Source organism: Mya arenaria, chromosome 13, assembly GCF_026914265.1.
Source record: "Mya arenaria isolate MELC-2E11 chromosome 13, ASM2691426v1".
NCBI lineage: Eukaryota > Metazoa > Mollusca > Bivalvia > Myida > Myidae > Mya > Mya arenaria.
Window position 1 is genome coordinate 22,040,592 of NC_069134.1, and position 21,176 is coordinate 22,061,767.

The 21,176-nt window shown below is 35.4% G+C and overlaps 2 protein-coding genes across 11 annotated transcripts in view; one reads left to right on the top strand and one right to left on the bottom strand.

Annotated features, from left to right (window-relative positions):
• Positions 1 to 17,550, top strand: part of LOC128212807 (microtubule-associated serine/threonine-protein kinase 3-like) — a 123,218-nt gene extending 105,668 nt beyond the window's left edge. For all 10 annotated transcript variants that reach the window (XM_052918129.1, XM_052918131.1, XM_052918130.1 and 7 more), the window contains 16 exons: positions 1,498 to 1,573; positions 1,886 to 1,990; positions 2,609 to 2,713; positions 3,141 to 3,239; positions 5,382 to 5,505; positions 5,970 to 6,141; positions 6,563 to 7,098; positions 8,116 to 8,226; positions 8,787 to 9,014; positions 9,337 to 9,476; positions 9,757 to 10,052; positions 10,719 to 10,900; positions 11,924 to 12,031; positions 12,457 to 12,665; positions 13,013 to 13,193; positions 13,577 to 17,550. In XM_052918129.1, the coding sequence (XP_052774089.1) occupies positions 1,498 to 1,573; positions 1,886 to 1,990; positions 2,609 to 2,713; positions 3,141 to 3,239; positions 5,382 to 5,505; positions 5,970 to 6,141; positions 6,563 to 7,098; positions 8,116 to 8,226; positions 8,787 to 9,014; positions 9,337 to 9,476; positions 9,757 to 10,052; positions 10,719 to 10,900; positions 11,924 to 12,031; positions 12,457 to 12,665; positions 13,013 to 13,193; positions 13,577 to 14,376 (3,472 nt within the window). In that variant the 3' untranslated portion in view covers positions 14,377 to 17,550. The remainder of the gene's footprint in view (positions 1 to 1,497; positions 1,574 to 1,885; positions 1,991 to 2,608; positions 2,714 to 3,140; positions 3,240 to 5,381; positions 5,506 to 5,969; positions 6,142 to 6,562; positions 7,099 to 8,115; positions 8,227 to 8,786; positions 9,015 to 9,336; positions 9,477 to 9,756; positions 10,053 to 10,718; positions 10,901 to 11,923; positions 12,032 to 12,456; positions 12,666 to 13,012; positions 13,194 to 13,576) is intronic.
• Positions 17,551 to 18,062: 512 nt separating this feature from the next.
• On the bottom strand, positions 18,063 to 19,583 carry LOC128212808 (uncharacterized). The gene is made up of 2 exons (XM_052918140.1): positions 18,780 to 19,583; positions 18,063 to 18,439 (listed from the first exon to the last, which is right to left on the bottom strand). Exons 1-2 carry the CDS (start codon positions 19,249 to 19,251, stop codon positions 18,222 to 18,224), a joined length of 690 nt encoding a protein of 229 aa, XP_052774100.1. The 5' UTR covers positions 19,252 to 19,583; the 3' UTR covers positions 18,063 to 18,221.
• Between the last annotated feature and the right edge of the window lie 1,593 nt (positions 19,584 to 21,176).

Below are 21,176 nucleotides of genomic sequence, written 5' to 3' on the forward strand. Positions count from 1 at the left end.
TTATATATCACCATCGTGACACGACTTGTAAACAATGACGTGAATGTGTTTTGCAGCCTTTCCTGGCTTGCATTACAGTAAGACTGTCCACTGCCTGTTATCTGTTTCCACAACAGATGTTTCTGCACGTCCTGTTGTCTTAAATCTGTTTTAGCGCTTACGTTTTTCAATGAAGTAAACAATTTGATTTATTGTCAAAGCTTTGGTTTTGTTCACATGATAGCATTAGTATTGTCACTTTATAATTACATTAATGTTAAATATTAAAATGAAACATTGCACAATGTCAGCACGCATGTTTTGCAAATCCCGTTACCCTGGCTACAGAAGTATTGGTGATTTGTACCATTGTGGTCAACAAGCATTGTTGCGGTGGTTTGATGTCAAGTATTGTTTTGATTAAAACAAACGAATGTGTGGCTTTTAATACAAACCTACTCATTAGACTTATTCATTGAAATGAATTGATAACATAGAACAAAAAAGCTTGTCCAATTGCTAACTGGAGTATGCATGGGCATGAGAGTCCTCAAACTTGGTAGATAAAATGACCTCTTTGATATTAGGATCAGTAAGTCAACACATTTGATCAAATAAAAATGTTTTGTTTGACAAAGGTATTGAAAACTTATAACTGTAAATTAAAATATAATAACAATGTTCTGAAGCCTTTTAAAATACTGAAAGCATTCACTGTTTTAATGCTGAACAGTTTGTTTGAGAATGGTCGTAGTAAACTTTTCACATTTAATAGCAAACATTTTTTAAATACATTTTTTATACAGCATGATGTATTATTTAAATAAAACCCCGTCTGAAGTGACAACTGAAATTTATGTATATGCATTAATGCCAATATAATTGTCCCTCGAAGAGTAATTTGAATTTCCATTATTTTCCTCCACAGAAACAGCTAGCATAAAAATGCAATATTATTTGTCATGTGCTATAAATTTCCTGGTTGGTTGTCTTGTATTTCCATGGCAACAAGTAATTTTCAATATGAATACTTGAATGATTTTTATGTGGTTGCTAATGTTTGTTTTTTTAACAGTGAATGTTTCAATTGATTTTGGTTGCCTGCGGGGGCAAATTGCTTTCCTCAAATTAACGTTTTTATTTGTTATATTTGCATATGACTTTAGTTTGTTTTTGTATAAAAGACAAATGAAAGTTTCATCGTTGCATGTTGTTGCAGTATTGTATTCCGTCCAGGCTTTTACTACATGCTATATTTGCTTTGAAACTGAGAAAAAGATATAAAAAGTTGAATTCAAACCATTTTGTCGAAATCAAATTTAAAGATATACGCAACTGAGAAAAAACTTAAAACAAAGTATGATCACTAAAACTGTATCATCATTAATATGGTTTGTATTTAAACAATCTATTTCCTTTTGTTTGTAACATAGAAATGTTTTTAAAAAAAGAAGCAAATCCTGTAATTCAATCGAGTATGAAACACTATGTCAGTTGTTTCCCCTGTTCTGTTTACAGCAGTCCAGGCCGGTCTCCAGGAGGGGATTCGGAGATTATTCTCATGAACGGTGTCTACAAGGACCGCTTTCCAAAGGTACATACTTACAACCATCATGCAGACCTTGAAATAATTATTCATATTTATTTTATTTATTTTAAGAAAAACCATGCATTTGGATCAACAACAAAAAGATTTTAAAGTATTCTCATTCCATAAAACTTGGACAAACAATAATCGGAAAGATTATCTTATTAAAGCATCATGTTCAAAAGTGCTAAAATATTCTGTTATAAAGCTTACCTTGTTATCTTTTGTTTGTCATCATTGCAAATTAATTGGTACTTAAAAATGGTACTCAAAAATAACAAGACTTCAACTCCTAACCTGATAACATACCCCTGACAGGCGACCGCCCAGATGGAGGAGAGACTTCAACAGTTCCTGGACCACTGTCGCCTCTATCAGCATGAAGTGGAGAAAGATGCCATTTCTAGCTTCCTACTCCACCAGGTAATGGTTGATATTGTACATACATAATTACTCCAATCCCCTCCCCCTTCAGGACCACTGTCACTTCTATCAACATAAGATGCCACCTCAAGCTTCCTTCTCATCCAAGTTGACATTTAGGGCAATGTTTGTGGGGTTTCATCTTGTCTTTTTCGATTAAATGAAGTGAAGCTGTTCAAAAACCAAGATATAAACATTTTAACTCGGTACACATGTGATAAGAGACAATGAATGCATGTGTATGAAGGCCCGCAACTCTAGCTGTAATTATTGTTGAGTAATGCCTCATTTTGACTGCAAAAAACAAGCATGGCAGTGTTGGCATTTGTTTTGGGAGCTGTTCTTTTGTTTTGAAGAAAATGGAGTACTTGTAGCCATAGTGCTGAACAATTTACAACCAATGTAGACGTTGCAAGATACACTGTTCTGGCCTTAATATATCTGTAGTTTTATTTTGTAAAGAAATAAAGAGAAGCATTGGGAATCTTATGCAGTTTTCAAATCACCATTGTGAAAACAATATTGGGCACAAAAATAATTGTAAAACTTGAAAAAAATAATTGTAAAACTTGAAAATTGTTCATACCTACAATTATGTACCTCCATATTGTTTTTCAGGTGATGGAGCTGGCCAAGGATTGCCTGGACAAGTCAGAGAACAAGCTCATCACCAGCACATACTTTTATGAGCTCTCAGACAGCCTCGAAAAACTCCTCATAGATGTAAGTACTTTGTTTTGAACTGTGAGAGAAGTATATTTGACTTGTTATGAATGTCGTCAATTTCCCAGTACAAAGTACAGCTGTCAACTCCAGAACCCAATCACAGTAAGATATCTTTGTTGTAAGCCATATGCTGCTTAAGAGTGCTCATGTTTACATGTAAAGTTAAGGGCAGAATCTATGCCTTTAATGTCCTTACAATATTTTTATTGAAACATAGTTTATGCAATAAACAAGGTTACCCCTGGAAATTTATGATCTTGACCCTTACAATCTCTATTGAAACCAGGCCCACATTCCCTGGTGACATAATAATTGTGATGGATTTGATCTAAGCAGCTCTACTCTACCTAGGCGTTTTTCAAATTGGTTGAAGAATCTTCAAAAGGCCCTGATGGAGCAGTGAACAGTTTATTGTTTGTTTCAGGCTCAAGAGCGTTCAGCGGAAGCGTATGACCTGATGTACCCACTCATCAAGAAGATCCTCCTGATAATCTCACGTCCTTCACGGCTTCTAGAATGCCTGGTAGGTTCGAGCAATATCAAAGAAGTTTTTGTTCAACTTTTGTTACTCCTTATTTTAAATACTTATTCAAGTTATACCCATATTTTTGTAATAATTAACCCTTAGGCTGCTGATGGCGATTTTAAAGGCTTTGCAAACAGCTTGGACCCAGACCAGACGCCGAGTAACTCGGCGCCTGGTCAGGTTCCAAGCTGTTTGCCACTCAGTCAATATATCCCCAAAGTTTTAAGTAAATTGAAAGAAATTTAGAATAAACCAGACGACATTTTTGAGCAGACGACAATTTACCCAGCATGCAAAGGGTTATTAGTGGCAAAACTTTTACCAAAATTGCTTCCATGCGTTTGTGCAAGAACGTTTATTACCTTATTTGGTAATATTCAGGGAGGGTTGAATTGTTCTTGCCTTTTAGCACCTCGAAAGCAGATGAAAAAGATTGTTGACATAAGTCTTCTGATGCAAAACATGACTTATGTTGTGCTAATGAAATGGAGGTTTTTTCCTATGGTTGCTAATTGACTGAAGGCTTCTACCATTACTTGAGCTTGTATAACAGCTGAGCAGGCAATAGTGAAACGACTAAGAAAAATATTACCATTCTTTGTTGAATTATATTGTTATGTTCGACAGAAAAAGGCATGTCTTTTGTTTATCAAATTATCAAATATACATTTCCACATATGATATATTTAGATCTTTAGAAAAAATAAGGCTCAAATTTTGGCCTCTTGCTTTTGATTCTTGTCGTAAGTGTTTCCTTTTTTAAAAACTAATGCCTGACTCTAAATGAAGAGAAATGATGTATGTATAGATCATTGTTTTATTGTTTTCATCTCTGTAAGATGAAACGTAACAAAGAAAACCTGATATTCTGTATTTCAAAACAAGTGGCGATGGCGAGAAAGGTCGAAGTGACTTTAACTGAAGAAACAGATAAACATTTCACTTTCAGCCCTGGAAATAAACCAGAGGATTCCTCGTATACTTGCCCAAAGTGTCTTCAGGTTTAAAAGAGCTGATAACATTTTGGATATTTTAAGGAAACCTTGAAAATTACATCTCACTAATGGACATTAGTATGTCTTGCCAGAGATATGTTGAAAGTTATTATCCAAAGCGCTGTCACAGCTTCTTTTACTTTTTGTCGGAAGTTGAGGAAAGAGACACTGATCTAGATTGTCTATACATATATTTATTTCAAGGACATTTCGAGAAACAGGGTCAAATAGTGATTTTTCTCTACTTGTTAAAAAGATGTTATTTTGTACCAGTTTGCTCCCTAAATCCCTATCTACAGCAGTGTAAAAATGTAAAGAAACAATATTGCTCGTTCGCAAAAATGAGTTACCAAAAATGGCAAGAATTCTGTTCTTAGCATAAGATTTGAGCAAAGAAGTTTATTACCTTATTTGGTCATTTTCAAGCAGGGTTTGGATTGTTATTGTTCTTGCCTGTTAACAGCTGAGGGGGGTAAAATTGTTGACATAAGCATTTTGAGGCAAATCATGACTTTTTTTAACACTTAACTAAAAATAATCCTAAGGACCATGTTTATTAACAGTCTCCATTCCAAGTATAGACTCAGAAAAGCACTTTTATCTAATTATAAAGAACCATTGCGAATAAGTTTCCAGTTTTGAATAGTAATAAATTTCAGCAAATTTCATAATGAAAATTTAACAAGAAAGAATGTTACAATGAAATGAAGATTTGCAGTTTTGCCACTTGACTCTGAACTCAGACTTGAGACTGTTAGTAATCATGGCCCCAGCAGTCAAAAGGCAGTCATGTCATAGACAAAGCCACCTTCTATCTGGCTAGCTTCCTCAAGGTCATTTCTCTAGTTACTAGACCGCTTTAGTTTTCATGATTTTGACTGAGTGATCACTGTACAGTTGTAAAATATAAAATGTTTATACAGTCTTAACCCGTTGGCCCGATAACCCAGGGACCATTCGAGCCTCGCAAATATCGAGCCAAGTAAGAATGATTACAAAGAGTAAAACAAAATAGGTCCTTAACATCCAAGTTAGAGCCAAGGAGGAAATACAGCTAAGCAATATCGAGCCAACAGGTTTTGAATTTATATGAAAAAGCTTAACTCCTGTAATGAAGTTCTAACTGAACTTGTACTGCTTTCAGGAGTTTGATCCAGAAGAGTTTTACCAGTTGTTGGAGGCTGCGGAGGGGAAGGCCAAACAGTCCATCAAGGACATCCCTAGATACATCATCAGCAAACTCGGGCTCAACAGGGACCCTTTAGAAGGTGAGGGGGAAACTGAACTCAAACTAACAATACCTAATACTGCAATTTTAAGTTCACTGTTTTGCAGAAAACAAAAATCTAGGTGTTGTCCTCCAAGCTTTGGTGTTGTCATGCATGTATTTTATATTTTGTTGATAACTCAAAAGTGGTTTAAGATATCAATATTGAATTTGGTACACATGTTTACTAAAAAATATGCACATGTTAAATCGGTCCCATAGCTCTAACTAAAATACATGGCGAATTATGCTACTTGATCAACATACAAACCAGACATTAGCGTTGATGCTCTTTTTGAAAATATTGTACAATAATTCCAACAAAAATAAACTGCAATTCTTGTTCATTTTTGTTAAAATGTAAATCCAATTAACTATAGACTAAATTGTAGGAGAAAAATAATTTTTACTCAAAAGTTTGTTGGTGGTAAAACTGTTATGAATTTCTTGGTCTTCTCCCCACAGAACTAGAGATTGAGATGTTAGAAAGTGCTGCGATTGATGAGAGTATGAAGGCCGACATGTCAGCAGTGATGTCCGATATCGAAGATGCAGCAGATGGAGGGAGAAAAAAGGATCGACAACCATCAGAGGAAGACTTCGATACGATAAAACTTATCAGCAATGGTGCTTATGCGTGAGTGCATGTATTCATACTTTTTCAGGCAATGGCTGAAACATTAAAACAAAACAATAGAAACTGCAGGGACTAGCCCAGTAGCCAAGATCCTGTGTTTAGGAACAAGGATCGAGCCAAACAAAAATTAAATAATAGACACACAATGTAACAAAACAACAAACATCACACAAATATGAAATCATTTTAAGTATATGTTGTGATTATCGCCTTTTGAGGTATGTTAAGTCTTCGAAAACGAGATTTTTTTTGTAAAACTGTGAGAAGTTGCAAAAACTTCATGCAATTAGTATCAACATTATGATGATACTTCCACTACAAAATTTATTCTTTACGCTGACTTCAAAATGGTAATCTCTAAATTTAGTAATCATTCTGATATGAATAATTATATTAAGTTTTGTAACCTTTTTACTTCCAGTGCGGTATATCTGGTGCGTCATAGGGACTCGAAACAAAAGTTTGCCATGAAAAAGATTTGCAAGCAGAATTTGATTCTGCGTAATCAGACGGAGCAAGTGTTCACTGAGCGAGACGTTCTCACTTTCGCAGACAATCCATTCGTAGTGAGCATGTGGTGTAGCTTTGAGACTAAGAGACATCTGTGTATGGTCATGGAGTTTGTGGAAGGTGGGGATTGTGCAACATTGTTGAAAAACAACGGTGCTCTGCCGTTTGACCTTGCGAGACTGTACTTTGCAGAAACTGTGTTAGCGTTGGAGTACCTTCACAGTTATGGCATAGTGCATCGTGACTTGAAACCCGATAATTTGTTGATTACTGCCACAGGACATATCAAACTCACAGACTTTGGATTATCTAAGATCGGGCTTATGAGTCTTACTACAAACCTGTATGAAGGCTCGTTGGATAAGGATTGTAAACAGTTCAAAGACAAACAAGTGTTTGGAACGCCAGAATATGTTGCCCCTGAAGTAATACTTAGGAAGGGATATGGTGAGTTATCAATTTGTTAGCATTGGCTGAATTTTTGGTTGTCCTATTATGTATTAAAATCATCTGAACAATATTCATAGGCTGTGTAATGTTACACACAACTTCCAATTTATATGCATCATTGCAATGGCATTAACAATAAGCAAGAAAATGTAAAAATACAACTTGTGTGGTGAATCCCTCAAGGTACAAGATGATTAATGTTTGTTAGGTGATTTTATAACTTCTGGTCTTGACTGCACAATATAACCGAATACTCGCACGCCACTGAAATGTAATGATTTTCCTTTTATAAATAATTGCTTATGACATTTGTTATATGAATATTTGATTGAACCAGACTGGCTCTGACAATCACCTTACAGAGCCATTGTCATCTCAGCAAGCCTTTAATTATCTGGACCTGACATCGGGCTAAAAGGTCGTAATTTAGTGTCTGTGAATGTGACATACATTCTTGCACAAGTTATTTCTGAAAGTTAAATGTGACTTAGACAGGAAAAAATCTGGACAGGATATGTTAATATGTTATTGACCTGGAAATCACTGGTCATTACTTAAGATGTTAACTTAAGAGGTATTACTGTAATTTCCATTTTGTGTATCAGTGTCTAGACTGTAAAAATTGTCTCTTTACAGTTGTAATTCGGTTAAAACATCTAGGGAATCATTATGTCAGTCTAATTTTGATGCAAAATATTGTAGGTTACAAAATAGCCCTTTATTTTATGTTCTTATAGTTAAAGGTACATTCATATTAGGTTTTGCCTGCAGTGGGATGTTACAATACATTCATTGGTACAACAATCCTAAATTTCGAATATTATTGCACTCTATGGGCAAATACATGTACCCCGGTACTGGTATTTTAGCAAATCACATGTGTTTCATATTGATCACTGAACACTGGTAGGTTGTCAAAATATAAAAAACAACAACATATATTTAAGTACATTAACAATTGTCGGTATTTCAAACTGTGATAAACTATTCTTTAATCCCTGCTCATGCTTACAGGTAAGCCGGTGGACTGGTGGTCGATGGGGATTATCCTGTTTGAGTTTCTTGTGGGTTGTCCCCCTTTCTTTGGAGATACTCCAGAGGAACTTTTCTCACAAGTCGTCAATGGTGAGTAGGCTTTAAAATAAGTTATCAATGTTTTGCTTCAAAAAATGAAAGTCATGGTTAAAAAATGTGCTCACTTAAATACAGAACAGCTCTGGTGAGATTTTCTTACAACAGTTAAAGTGATTGTTTGAAGGTATTGGAACTACCCTAATACTTGTACGGTACTATTACTATTAAAGAATAAATATCAGGATATGATCAAATAATCCAGGAAACCATTTGTGTCATGAATGGGTGTTAGATATCTAACCTTACGGTCAGAGAATCAGTAACAAATGGTGTCTCTGTATGGGGACATCAGATTTTAGCAAAAAGCAGACATTCAAAAATTAGGAGCTGTCTCTGGAAAAAAGTAGGACATTTTATTGCTAAAATCTTAAAATTGGGAACAAACTTTCCACAGACATGTAACTTGACAAAAGCATTTTATGATTCGAAAAAAAAAAAAAAATATTAAGAATTGATCAATTTCTAACCAGTGGGATGCATGCATGGTACATACTAGTGAAAAATGGTAAGAATTAAATGGATTTTTTACTTATTTTGACATTGTTCTCCAGAGGACATAGAATGGCCAGAGGAGGAAGAGTGGGCGGTGAGAGAGGACGCAAAGAGCCTCATCTCACTAATGCTGCAGCATAATCCCTTCAAGAGGCTGGGTGCCGGTGGGGCCCAGGAGGTTAAAGAACACTATTTCTTTGATGGGCTTGACTGGGAGGGTCTGTTGAGGCAGAAGGCTGAGTTTGTGCCCAGTCTTGAGGATGATGAAGACACATCATACTTCGACAGTAAGTGCTAGTTTAAAAAAAGTAAAGCGTCTTGAATATTTCCTCTCTTTTTTTAATTTCAGCACCATTGTTCATGAGCTGTGTTATTATTGAATTCTTTATAAATGATGATTTCTTTTCAATTGTGAAACACAGCAATACAAACCAATATATATATATATATATATATGTCCTCTAGATATTTTGAGGTTTTGTTACCTGCCACTTATATCCAGCATATGTGAAAGTGTACAGCCTTGAGCTAGGGAATACTCACAGTTTTGCCTTATGATTGAGACTACAGAGTTAATCCACCACAAATCCTACTGTGTTTTTCTTTTAGCTCGTTCAGAACGCTATAACCATGAGCTAGACACTGAGGACACAGACCTGGAGGACTCGGAAGATGTTCTGTTTCACAGCTTCTCTTCAATGTCTCCACGATTCTCTAAAGTTTATTCCCGAATTGAGGAGCTTCATGAGGTATGCCAAACCCAGCATATTTTTTATTTAACTAAGTTCCGATAGTAATCATAGAAAACCTTGCCTTTTTTTACTATTTGATATTTCATTATCATGATAAATGAAATATTAAGCAATGATACAAAAAATGCTAGTTCAAATTGATGACCTTCTTTAAGCCCATTTTAAAAGCTTCAAAATGGTTAAATGATGTCATATTATTTTCCGGATATAAAATCAGCTATAAAAGCATTGCATTTTTTTTTCCGTTCTTCATATTTAGAATTTCCTCTGTTTGCAGGATTTTGGTTCAGATGCATCACGTGACCGTCGCCGTCACTCAAGTGCTGATGAGATGAGAACCAGACTACTTGAGCGGCAAGCCCTCGAGAGGAAGGACAGTAACCAGTCTACAAGCTCAGAGAACTCCCTCGAGCTCCAGTCATACCTGTCTCACGCTCCAGGGCCAGGACAGTCAGGCAACCATCGGGAACGCGCCCTCTCTGACACGACAGATACCAAGCCAGAACATGGGAGCTCTAAAGAGCCATCTACCAAGACAGCAGATGAGGAGGATGTTTTTAGTAGTGCTGAAAGGTATTATTGTCACTTAAATATAAAAAAAAAATCATGTTGCTGTTATTTACTAATCAATCATTCAAAGCACATGAAAAGAAATTATATCAGTGAATAAATACCAGCAACAGCTAGCTTGCATGGCTTAGTGTAAAATGCTTTTCATCATGGTTAAACTCTTACAGTAACAAATGACACAGTGATGTATAGCTTTAAGTTTTTAACCCTGCACCAGTAAAAAACCCATCACCAGCAAACTTCATATCATTTCATTTTACATTTATTTAAATTTTTAACACTTTGAAAGAATAATTGGTATTAAATTACTTGATAATAAATTATCTGGCCAAATGCATACATACTTTTGATGTTCTCTGAGCATAGAGTTCTGATAAATAAAATGTCATGTTATCTATATAATTGAATATAATATAAGGGAACAAACTCTGCAAGTTTTGTCAACCATTTATTCCTGGATAACCTTAACAATTACCATTTAATACTACTTTCTTTACCCTGTCTTTCATTGTAGGCAAAGCATTCTTTATTGAAAATGCAAATCTTTCATTGATAATTTAATTGGAAACAATTGAAAAATAAAAATGTGATAAAATATGTATACAAAAGTTAATAATAAAAGATAATAATAAAAGAACAAACAAAAAACAACAAACAAACAAATTTCAGTACTCCAAGGTCAAGCATCAGTGTACAAGGCACGATGTCGACATCGACCTCCGATTCATCGCAGAACGAGAGTGATTCATCACCGCTAGTCACAAAGAGAACAGTGCGATCGTCCATCCACATACCCCACCCTTCCATACCCAAGCTTGCCGTGTCCTCTGATGATGACCACAAGTCTCTAGGTGAGATGGGTTTTTCTTGCGATTGCATCCTTCTTTGTTGTATATTGGTTCTTTCAGGGGAATACATGTTGATTGGTCACAGATGGACTGAAAATTAAATGAAAAAATGGAAGGCAAGGGATTTTCTGAATGATATGTTTATTAATATGTTTTTTTTTAAACCTATAGCTTCCATGCTTTCAATAGAGATAAAGTGGTCTAGTGTTATAGTTGTCTTCATTTCATCTGAAAGGTCTCAAATTGTGTCATCTTCCGACCTCAAATTCTGGAAACTTCTTCAGTCCCTTATAACAGGATTAAACTGAGCTCACTTCTTTTGTTTTTCTATAATTTGTGTAATATAATATTTTGTGTAGAGATTTTCGACTTTATGTAGGAGTCAACTTATAATTATCCCTATAAAACATTTTTCATATATCAAAATCAGATTTAAGTATCTATTTTTGTTTAATTGAATAAGGTACTTAAGTCTGTTAAGCTACTGCAGTTTTGTGTAATTGAGGTCAGAGATTCTTTCTTGATGCTACTCATTGCAGTCACCAGGCCCTGATTTCTTGAAACTTCTGAAGCCTAACAAACTTTAGTAGCTTATTTTGTTCATCAAAAGTTCTTCCTGTAACCTGATTTTGATTTTTAAAACTGAATCCTTTGTGATTATCAAACAGGTATCTTCAATAAACAAAAAAAAAACTTCCAAAACAGTAAATATTTCACAATATAGAAGAACTTAGATGGTGAGCTTAGCTTAATCATGTTATACAGACTTCTGTAGTTTCAAGAGAATTGGCCCCAATACTGATTTCTACCAATGACCATTTTAATTCTATTGGTTCTTAACTTTGGTCAATTTTTCACTCAAACAAACTGGTATTTACTATGCTTTATACGAATGACGGAGTTGTTTACCTTGGTTGAGCATCAAATGAAAGGGCGACTCTTAAGGTCAATGTCAGCAAATGCTTTCATCCTTCCTGTAAAAGCTCTGTATCTCACTTTTATTAAATACTGATGTTTTTATCACAGAGCTATCTCCTGTGGATGAACATCGTGAAAAAGTCAAAAAGGGGGACTTGAAAGTCATGCAGAAATCTGTGTCAGCAAACGCTCTCACTCTCCTGATACACGCACCTGGTGAGTTGGACTACCATACTCATATTAATTGATAATTAATTAAATGTATAACTAGACAAAAATAACAGGAAATAAGTTCCTGTTGATGAACATATAATAGATTTAATATTTGTTGTGAAATGGTTGTATGTGGTTGCATAATGGTGAATAAAGGGCATAAGTAATCTCATAGAATTCTCATGACCTCCCACAATGGAAACCAGGATTGGTTTCTACCCAGGAAATGGACTGGAGCTCCTCCATCATAATTCAGCTTATAGAAAGAAGTATAAATTTTTAGTTATCAGTTTTGTAGTGTGTGTGGGTTAGAACCAGCCGCCCAGTTGGTTAGAGCACTGTGCTAGTGTTCCGGCGGTTGTGAGTTCAAGCCCTACACTGGGCGCATGTTTCCTCCCAGGTTTACTTAAGTTTTTCCTTTATTTCAGGTGACTTCAGTAACCAGCCTGCTGACTCGCCATGTTCCAGCACGAGCTCGCGAGATGGGTCCCCCTCCCGGGATATGTCACCCCTCGCAAAGACCCTTAAACCCCCTATTGTGATCAGAAAGGGGCCACGTGGGTATGGGTTTACTCTGAAGGCCATCAGAGTGTACCTTGGAGAGACGAACACATATAATCTACAGCATATTGTAACGGTATGTGACATAGTTTACTTTACCAATTGTAAGAAGGTATGATATATTAACTGAATTTATTATTTCCTTTACAACGAATAGGTTGAATATGTTCAAGATTTGTTTCATATTTTGCATGTTTTTTACTTGCTCAAGATAGTTGTAATAAAAACACCAAATTAAAACCTTGAAAGACATGAAAAACATAAATACTAAATTAAAACTAAAGCAACCCAGTCAAGTTACATAGAGAATTAAAAAATGGAAACAATCTGAAAATCCACTATTAGATTTTTTTAGTACGACCCTAGTTGTTAAGGTGTAAGTAGAATCATCTCAAGTATAAAATAAATACCCATTCTTTGCAGGCTGTAGAGGACAACAGCCCGGCATTTGAGTCAGGCCTGCGCCCGGGTGATTTACTGACCCACATAAACGAGGAGCCGATACACTCACTTCTCCACACACACGTTGTACAGCTCATACTGAAGGGGAAGGGAGAGCTGAGAATAAGGGCTGTGCCCCTCGAGGGCTCCTCCATACAAACTGGTAAGTCAAATATATAGAGATTGGTTAAGAGTTGGCTGCTTTCAGTTTGATAGTGTATTTCATAACATGTTTGGTAAAAGAAAAAATAAGGTTGCTTTCTGTTTGATAGTGTATTTCATTACATGATTGGAAAAAGGAAAAAAAGGCAATCAGGAAAGCATAGGAATATGTCCTGAAGTATGAACTCAAGCATAAGCTATAATGTGCCAACCATTCAGGATAAGAGGAAGCTTAGCAATTCTGGATACAATTGAACTTCAATGAGAGTATTGTGAGAATTTGCTTCATGTTGGAATTTCTTTAAATGTACAATAATTGTTAATCTTATACATTATATCCATATCCTTAATTTCGCTATTAAACTCTGTATATTATTCAACCAGGTGCTAAAAAGAGGAGTCCTGGAAAAATGGCAAGACGTTCCAAGAAAAAAGGAGGCAGAGAGAAAACTGGCGAGAAGAAAAAGAGTAGATCTCTATTTCGTCGGCTGAGCACAAAGCGTGCAGAACAGTCAGGTCATGTGGCCAGTCAACTGAGCCAATGTTCACCATTGACCCCGAGTAGTGCATATAGAGGCGGCAATAGTCCATTCAGTAAATCATGGTCGTTTGGGGACACTTCTGCTGTGACATTCAAACCAGGAATACAATCGTCTCCACTTTCAATGACATGGTCTCCAGAATCTGGTCACACCTCCTCAAACAGTAGTTCTCCAAATTCCAGTTCACCCAACTCTCCCGCAGCACAGGCCCACTCCCAGAATTACGGGCGACCGAGCACACTGACCGGCTTAAAACACAAACGAGCACAGAGTCTCAAGTCGCCTTGCCGCAGGAAATCAGTTCACAACATTCCGCTGTCACCACTTGCCCGGACCCCCTCCCCCTCCCCGATGCCCGTGTCTCCCACTCGGAGCCCCAGCCCTCTTGCCTTTACCCAAGGCCACCAAGTTGGCGCATCGCACCAGCCACAGAAAACAATTCCCGGCCATCTCCTCCAAGGTTCTGGGTCAGCTGGGATAGCAAAGCGCCCATCTTTCTCAAAACCTCGCTCAGAACAAAGTGGTTCACCGCTGTTACGTAGAGCTCTCTCCCCCGATAGACTCTTGCATCCAAACTCGGCTGAGAAGCATCGGAAATCCTCCCTGCAAGAACATAAAAGCAAGTCGCTGGATCCACCGTGAGTTAGGAGTACTCAAAGCCATCCTTTGTATATAGAACTTGTATATAATTGTATATTTATTTTAATTTATCACATCATTTGCTTTATTTACTTCGAAGTGCTCAGAATTTTTGTGTGTTGTTTTGTGTTTACATTATTTTGAATGTGTAGCTTAGTGCTTGCTTCAGAAAAGAAATATGTCTTTCAAAAATTGCTGTTACTTGACCAAGTTACAGTATGAATGAAATGGGTCTTACGAATTGTGATGAAACATATCTGCCTTTTCTCACGTAACTTTACCTGTCAGGTTTTGTTGTTAACAATGAAGAAAATATCACCTGTAGAGAGGAACGTATGGTTAATCATGACTGACAAGAAAATGGCATTACAATTCTGTTCTTGCATGTGGAAAGCAAAACGGTTTATACATAGATATTGGTTTATATCAAGTCGTCAATTAATGCGGTCATATACATATACATTTAAAACAGAATTAATAGTGATTTTTTTCTAAGATCACTAGAAAATATCACTATCAAGAACTTCTGTATGCTTTTATATTTATAACACGTCTTAGTCAATATAGTGTTTGTTATGTTGTTAATATGTTGAATTGTATAAATAAGTTCAGTTTTTTGTTATTTTGTAATCACCCATGTTCGTAAATCACTATAGTTTGTACAAATTGTAAATAGGGCAAATAGTAAATATTGCTGTAAATATTGTTCACTGTAAATAATGTCTGAATGTCCCTTTGAAATTGTGCATTTAGTGTAAGAAAAGCCTGGTTATATGTCTTACAAGAATTGATGTTCGCAGAATATCACTTTAATTTTGTATTTGAATCTTAGACATTATATTTAACCAAGCCTTAAGTAAGGTCTTAGTATTTTTTTTAGTTTCTCATTTCTCATTTCTGGTAAAATAAAACTCCACCCTGATGTTTTTTTATCTAACAAATATTTGGGGGAAATTGGATGATTTGGAAAACACGGCATTAAAATTGAACGTACAGCAAGCTTTTGAGCTTATAAATATAAATTCAAAAAAACATGCTGGTTATATTTCGGAATGAGAATCTAAAAAAATGAAGTCTGGCCTTCGGATGGAATATTTATTATTCAATACTAAAGGAAGATTGGTCTCTGGTTCATCACACCAGTTGGTTTTTGTTACATTATGAACGTGTCTGTGATAATTTTCAAATTACTGTGTTCACATAATTTAACTAAATGTTATCTTTTTCTGTGTATTTCTTTATAGATACTATTGAAGTTTATTATCACTGGATTTTTTTTCTGATTATGTGCAAAATAAATATTTTATTGTTAATTGTTCATTTGATGTTTTTCTCAGTTCAGTAAGTTTAGAGAAATCATCTGTATTTACCACTGAGGATTATTTGCCTCAATACCCTTATTAGATTATGTACAAAAGAACATTTGGTGTTGAATTGCGGAATTAACAGTTTGAAATTTTCTTTTTAAGAAAGTTTATAACAGAGTTGTTAAGAACAAGATGAATTCACATATAAGCAAGAAATGTGTTCTTATAGATATAGTTAGTATAGTCTAGAACATGCTGGGAAAGAAGTTAAGTACAACTGTATGTAGATTCATGTTTGTATGTATGTACTGCTGTAATGTACATGTAGATAGACGTGTGTATATATCACTGTTCTGTCCATGTACATGCAGATACACATGTGTATATATCAGTGTAACATACATGCAGATACATGTGTGTATATATTGCTGTAATGTACATGTAGATACACGTGTGTATATATCGCTGTAACGTACATGTAGATATACATGTGTGTATATGGGTGTAACGTACATTCAGATACACGTGTGTATATATTGGTGTAACGTACATGTTGATACACGTGTGTATATATCTGTGTAACGTACATGTAGATATGCGTGTGTGTATATCGGTGTAACGTACATGCAGACATGTAGATACACGTGTGTATATATCCGTGTAACGTACATGCAGATACATGTGTGTATATATTGCTGTAACGTACATGTAGATACACGTATGTATATGTCGGTGTAACGTACATGTAGATATGCGTGTGTGTATATCGGTGTAACGTACATGCAGACATGTAGATACACGTGTGTATATATCCGTGTAACGTACATGCAGATACATATGTGTATATATTGCTGTAACGTACATGTAGATACACGTGTGTATATATCGCTGTAACGTACATGTAGATACACCTGTAAATATATCGCTGTAACCTACATGTAGATACACAAATGTATATGTCGCTGTAACGTAAATGTAGATACACACATGTATATGTCGCTGTAACGTACATGTAGATACACATATAACGTACCTGTAGATACACACATGTATATATCGCTGTAACATACATGTAGATACACACATGTATATATCGCTGTAACATACATGTAGATACACACATGTATATATCCCTGTTATGTGCATGTAGATACACATGCATATATACTGCAGTTAGATGCATGTCATGACCTATCGCTGCTAGGTTCATGTACCCTCCTATGTGTATGTATGTAGTGCAGAGTTGTTCTTGTTTTAAGTCTATCTGTAAAATGTCAGCTTAAAATGTTCTCTTTGCATTTTCAAATTCAGATGTTGGTGTTGTTGCTGAATGTTTGTATACATGTATGTCACTTTTGCTGATGGTGAAGTTGCCGGCCTTTTGCAGTGTTAAACTTTGCTGCTCTGTACAAATTGCTTGCTATATCAAGTTTATATTTCAAGTGCTTACAATGCATTCTCAGGATAGGCATATATATGTTGTAACAATAGATATTTTTGTACTTTGTTAAATATGGGTATCATCTGTTGAATGTGAGTTGATGACCTCGAGCCATTTCCCATAAATCCATAATACATCTAAAAGAACTGAAACAAATATTGTTTCGAAGAAAAAACATCTGAAACTTGTTCTAAGAAATAGTTTCCAACTTGTTCCAAGAAAAAAACATATTAAAATTGTTATTAGAAAATTCATCTTAAACATCTGTCTATATTAGAGGGGATATTCTGATGAGTTTATTTGTACTAAAAAGAAACTCAGCTTTTATATCTCTCCGGTCAACCCAGTTATTTCTGTTTGCTGTAAAACCAATGTTCTCTCTGGTTGTTAGTATTACAGTTCAGTTACTTTTTACATGGAGATTGAATACATGTATCATGTACGTATTCTTTATCTATGTATCACAATAACTAATTGAATAAGCTTTATGAAAAAATACTAAACAGGATGACAATATTGTTTTCATTTTGGGGTCACCATTTTGACTGGTATAAACTACATTTCATGGCTTAGTAATCTGCGTTAAGGCCACCCTTAAAAATATATCTGTTTGCTATTGCCGACCTAGGGTTGCAAGGAGTGGGTCGGTAGGTAGGCTTTTTTTTTTTTTTTTTTTACTTTGACATATAAAGTTTGATACTTATAAAACAAAGAAATATCGTAAATTAATAACAATAACCTTTATTTTGACTAGAATTTTAAACTTTCAACATAAAATAATCATCTTTGACTAGACTTTATAACAGAATCTTGTGACTAGTAATCTAAAACTTTCAACACAAAATAAACATCTTTGACTAGACTTTATAACATTATCTTGTGACTAGTAATCTAAAACTTTCAACACAAAATAAACATCTGAGACTAGACTTTTATAACATAATCTTGTGACTTAGTAGTAGGAACATATATTTGTAACTAGGAACATGTATTTGTAACTGTTTGTACTGAGTTGTTAGGATAGCTCCCTATCAGTGTCACATGACAGTATCAAACTTAATAGTACTCGCAAACATTTGTTAAATGTTTCAATTTGCACATTATTTTGTCACTTTTAGCTCTCTATTTGATTTTGGGAAGTCCTCTTCAGCACCAGTAAACCTATTTTGTAGTTTTCCAAGGGACCCATCCACATACCACAGGGCATTAACGACAACCATGACGTGTTTGGTAACATCTTGGTCTGACATGATATTTGGAAAGAAGGCCTTCTTCACCGTCATCTCTGTCACCAAATCATTGTACAACCGGTCCTTTGCTGAAAATATTTATTTCATAAAATCATTAAAAAAACTGATTTAAAAAGTGAATTTATAGCTTAATCTAAAACTTAATTGTCAGACCTGAGAAAATAAATTTCTCATTTATACCTCCCTTTAACATGTAATGTAACATGAAATATAAATTTGGTAAATAAATATCTTTACAAATAATGATTTTTGGAACATACAATATTGATATATCTTCATTTAAGCATTATAATTATGATATTAAACCATAAAAAATTGAGTTTAATACAGATCTTTAACTATCATGTTTATATAGATTCAAATGAATTTACTATCAGGTTTAATTTTAGGCATTCCAATTTCACAAACCTGTAAATCTTGGGCCTTGTGCCCTCATTTTTGGAGATTTCTCAATTTTTCTAGGCACTTCCATCATTAAACTGAATGCATTTGTGGAACTGGAAGTCTTTGTATCTTCCGGTGAAATTTCTGATGGATGTTCTTTGGTGATGCAGAAGTTAACATATTTTAAAGTTTTGTCAAACTTATGCAACACACTGATTTCTTCATCGCAATCTGGGTGAAAAAGCTCAGCCCCGGCTAATGATTTGGCAACTGACAATTCAATCGTATCAGTTTTTTCAACATGTATATCAGTTTCGCTTAATAAATCTGCTAGCAGATCGTTCCAAGAATCAGAACAGTTAAATGAATAGATTCTATTCTTCAATATGTTTCTTTTCTCTGGTTGGTTTACATAATTTACACTTATATTGCAGCAGAATGTTATTTCTCCCGAAGACTCATGCTTCCATTTTCCGACAGCTCTGGATGCCGCCATGTTTGAGGTTGCTATGCATGTGGTGAAGTAGACGCTTGCATTCAGTCATTATATACATATGCAATCGTCTAGACGATACGGATCGATGAATAACGAAAAGACCGCTAATTTGTGAAAAGACTGTTTTTAAGCGAAAATATAAAAAAAATCGATTTTTTTTTTAGCAAAAAAAACTTTTGAGTCGGGGCATTTTCGGCGGGTCGGCCGGCAATAGCAAACAGATAATTTTTTAAGAGTGGCCTAATTGTGTTGTTGTTTTCTTCTTTTTTATTATTTGTCATTTTATATATTTAATAAATTCGTCGGTGGTGCTGAGCTGACAAAAATGTTGACGAGTGTTTTGTTTTGTATGCACATTCTGTCTAACTCCTGTCTCATACCCTCCCAAAATGGGACCTACTACCTGTTCAGTTTTACTAACATTTTCAGAGAGTGTCTGAGCATTTAAATAGTGACAAGGGAGCTGTCCATTGGTTGTATTGTTCTTGAGGATTTTGTTTGGCTTTTATTAACAAACGCACAGCTGTTGAAAAAACATAAATAAATGATGGACAATACATATATATTTTGCTTTGCAAACAACAACTTATTTAGGCTCACCTGGTACCATAAACTTGTAAATGCTTAAAAAGGACATGACACGTATGTCCTGACTAAGTTTCGTGAAGATTGGCTCCATAGTGTTTGCCGCTCGAGATAGTGACCGACACTGTTCCAATGATAATATAATACTAAAAAGACCTCGATATTCTGGCCATGTTGCATGAACTAATAAAATGTGGCATCTAGACTGTCCACAAAATGGTTCCAATTTTTTATGTAGATGCCTGCATTTTGACCCGACGGGCCCATAATCAGGGGCACACCGTATGATTCTACAAAGTTTGATTACTCATTGCTGTGCAAATCGTTTTTAAACAACTTGAATACATACCCTGAAATCAGTATCATTTGCCGAACACCTCATGAATTGGAGATGCCACACGGAAGCAACGAGGGCGCTGGCCGTGTGCATATCAAGCAGGCGTTTGAAGCATTTCGGCTGAGCATCATTTAGACTAATATCATATACATTCGACACTCGTTTGCTCGAAGTGCCAGGGGCCGGCGAAAATACCTCGAGCCTCCGGGAATTCGAGCCTAACGGTTATGCTTACACCCAGTTTGAGCCAATGAGGAAATCCCACCAAACGAGTTCGAGCCAACAGTGTTCGACTGTATGCATGGATACAACACCATGGGATAAGGTGATAGTGACGTCGTCTCTTCCGTGTGAATTACTTGCTTTTCGTGAAATATTTCGCTTTTCGCAGGATCGTTTTTGCTGTTTGCCTTGCTTTCCGTTGTTTTACGTCCTTTTCGCATTGATATTCGGCGAATTCCGTCTTTTCCGGTGTCATACCCATACCAGTTTGCCTTTAGACGTTTAATCTATTGATGGAAGAGAATTTGCGTTTTGCGCGGGCATTGATTTAATGGAAGAAAACGTTGAAACTGCATAAACATTGTTATATATTTACTCTTTGCAAATCTAATCACCAAGAATATTATTTTCACAGGTTGTTTTGACATTTCGTGACGTTCGTATTCCTTCTTTAGCAGTGTTTAGATGATTTGTTATCATTCGCACTCATTTTTCTTCGAACTGTTTTTGCCATTGATTCGTTTAACGGTTTCATAACATTGGTGTAGCAGGTCTAAAACTTTTCAGAAAATCAAAATACTGAGATGTTCTAAAAATGCAAATGATAAGAATTTGAACCGGATAATTGTAATCATTTTGTTTTCTTTTAATTTGCTTTACTGGATAGCAACCACTTTTTGCCCGAAAACGTTGTGCTTCACCATGTACTTGCAACTTTTGATATAAGAAAGTAATTTTGAATGAACAAAAAGTTCAAAATATTTTCACGTGCAAAGAAACC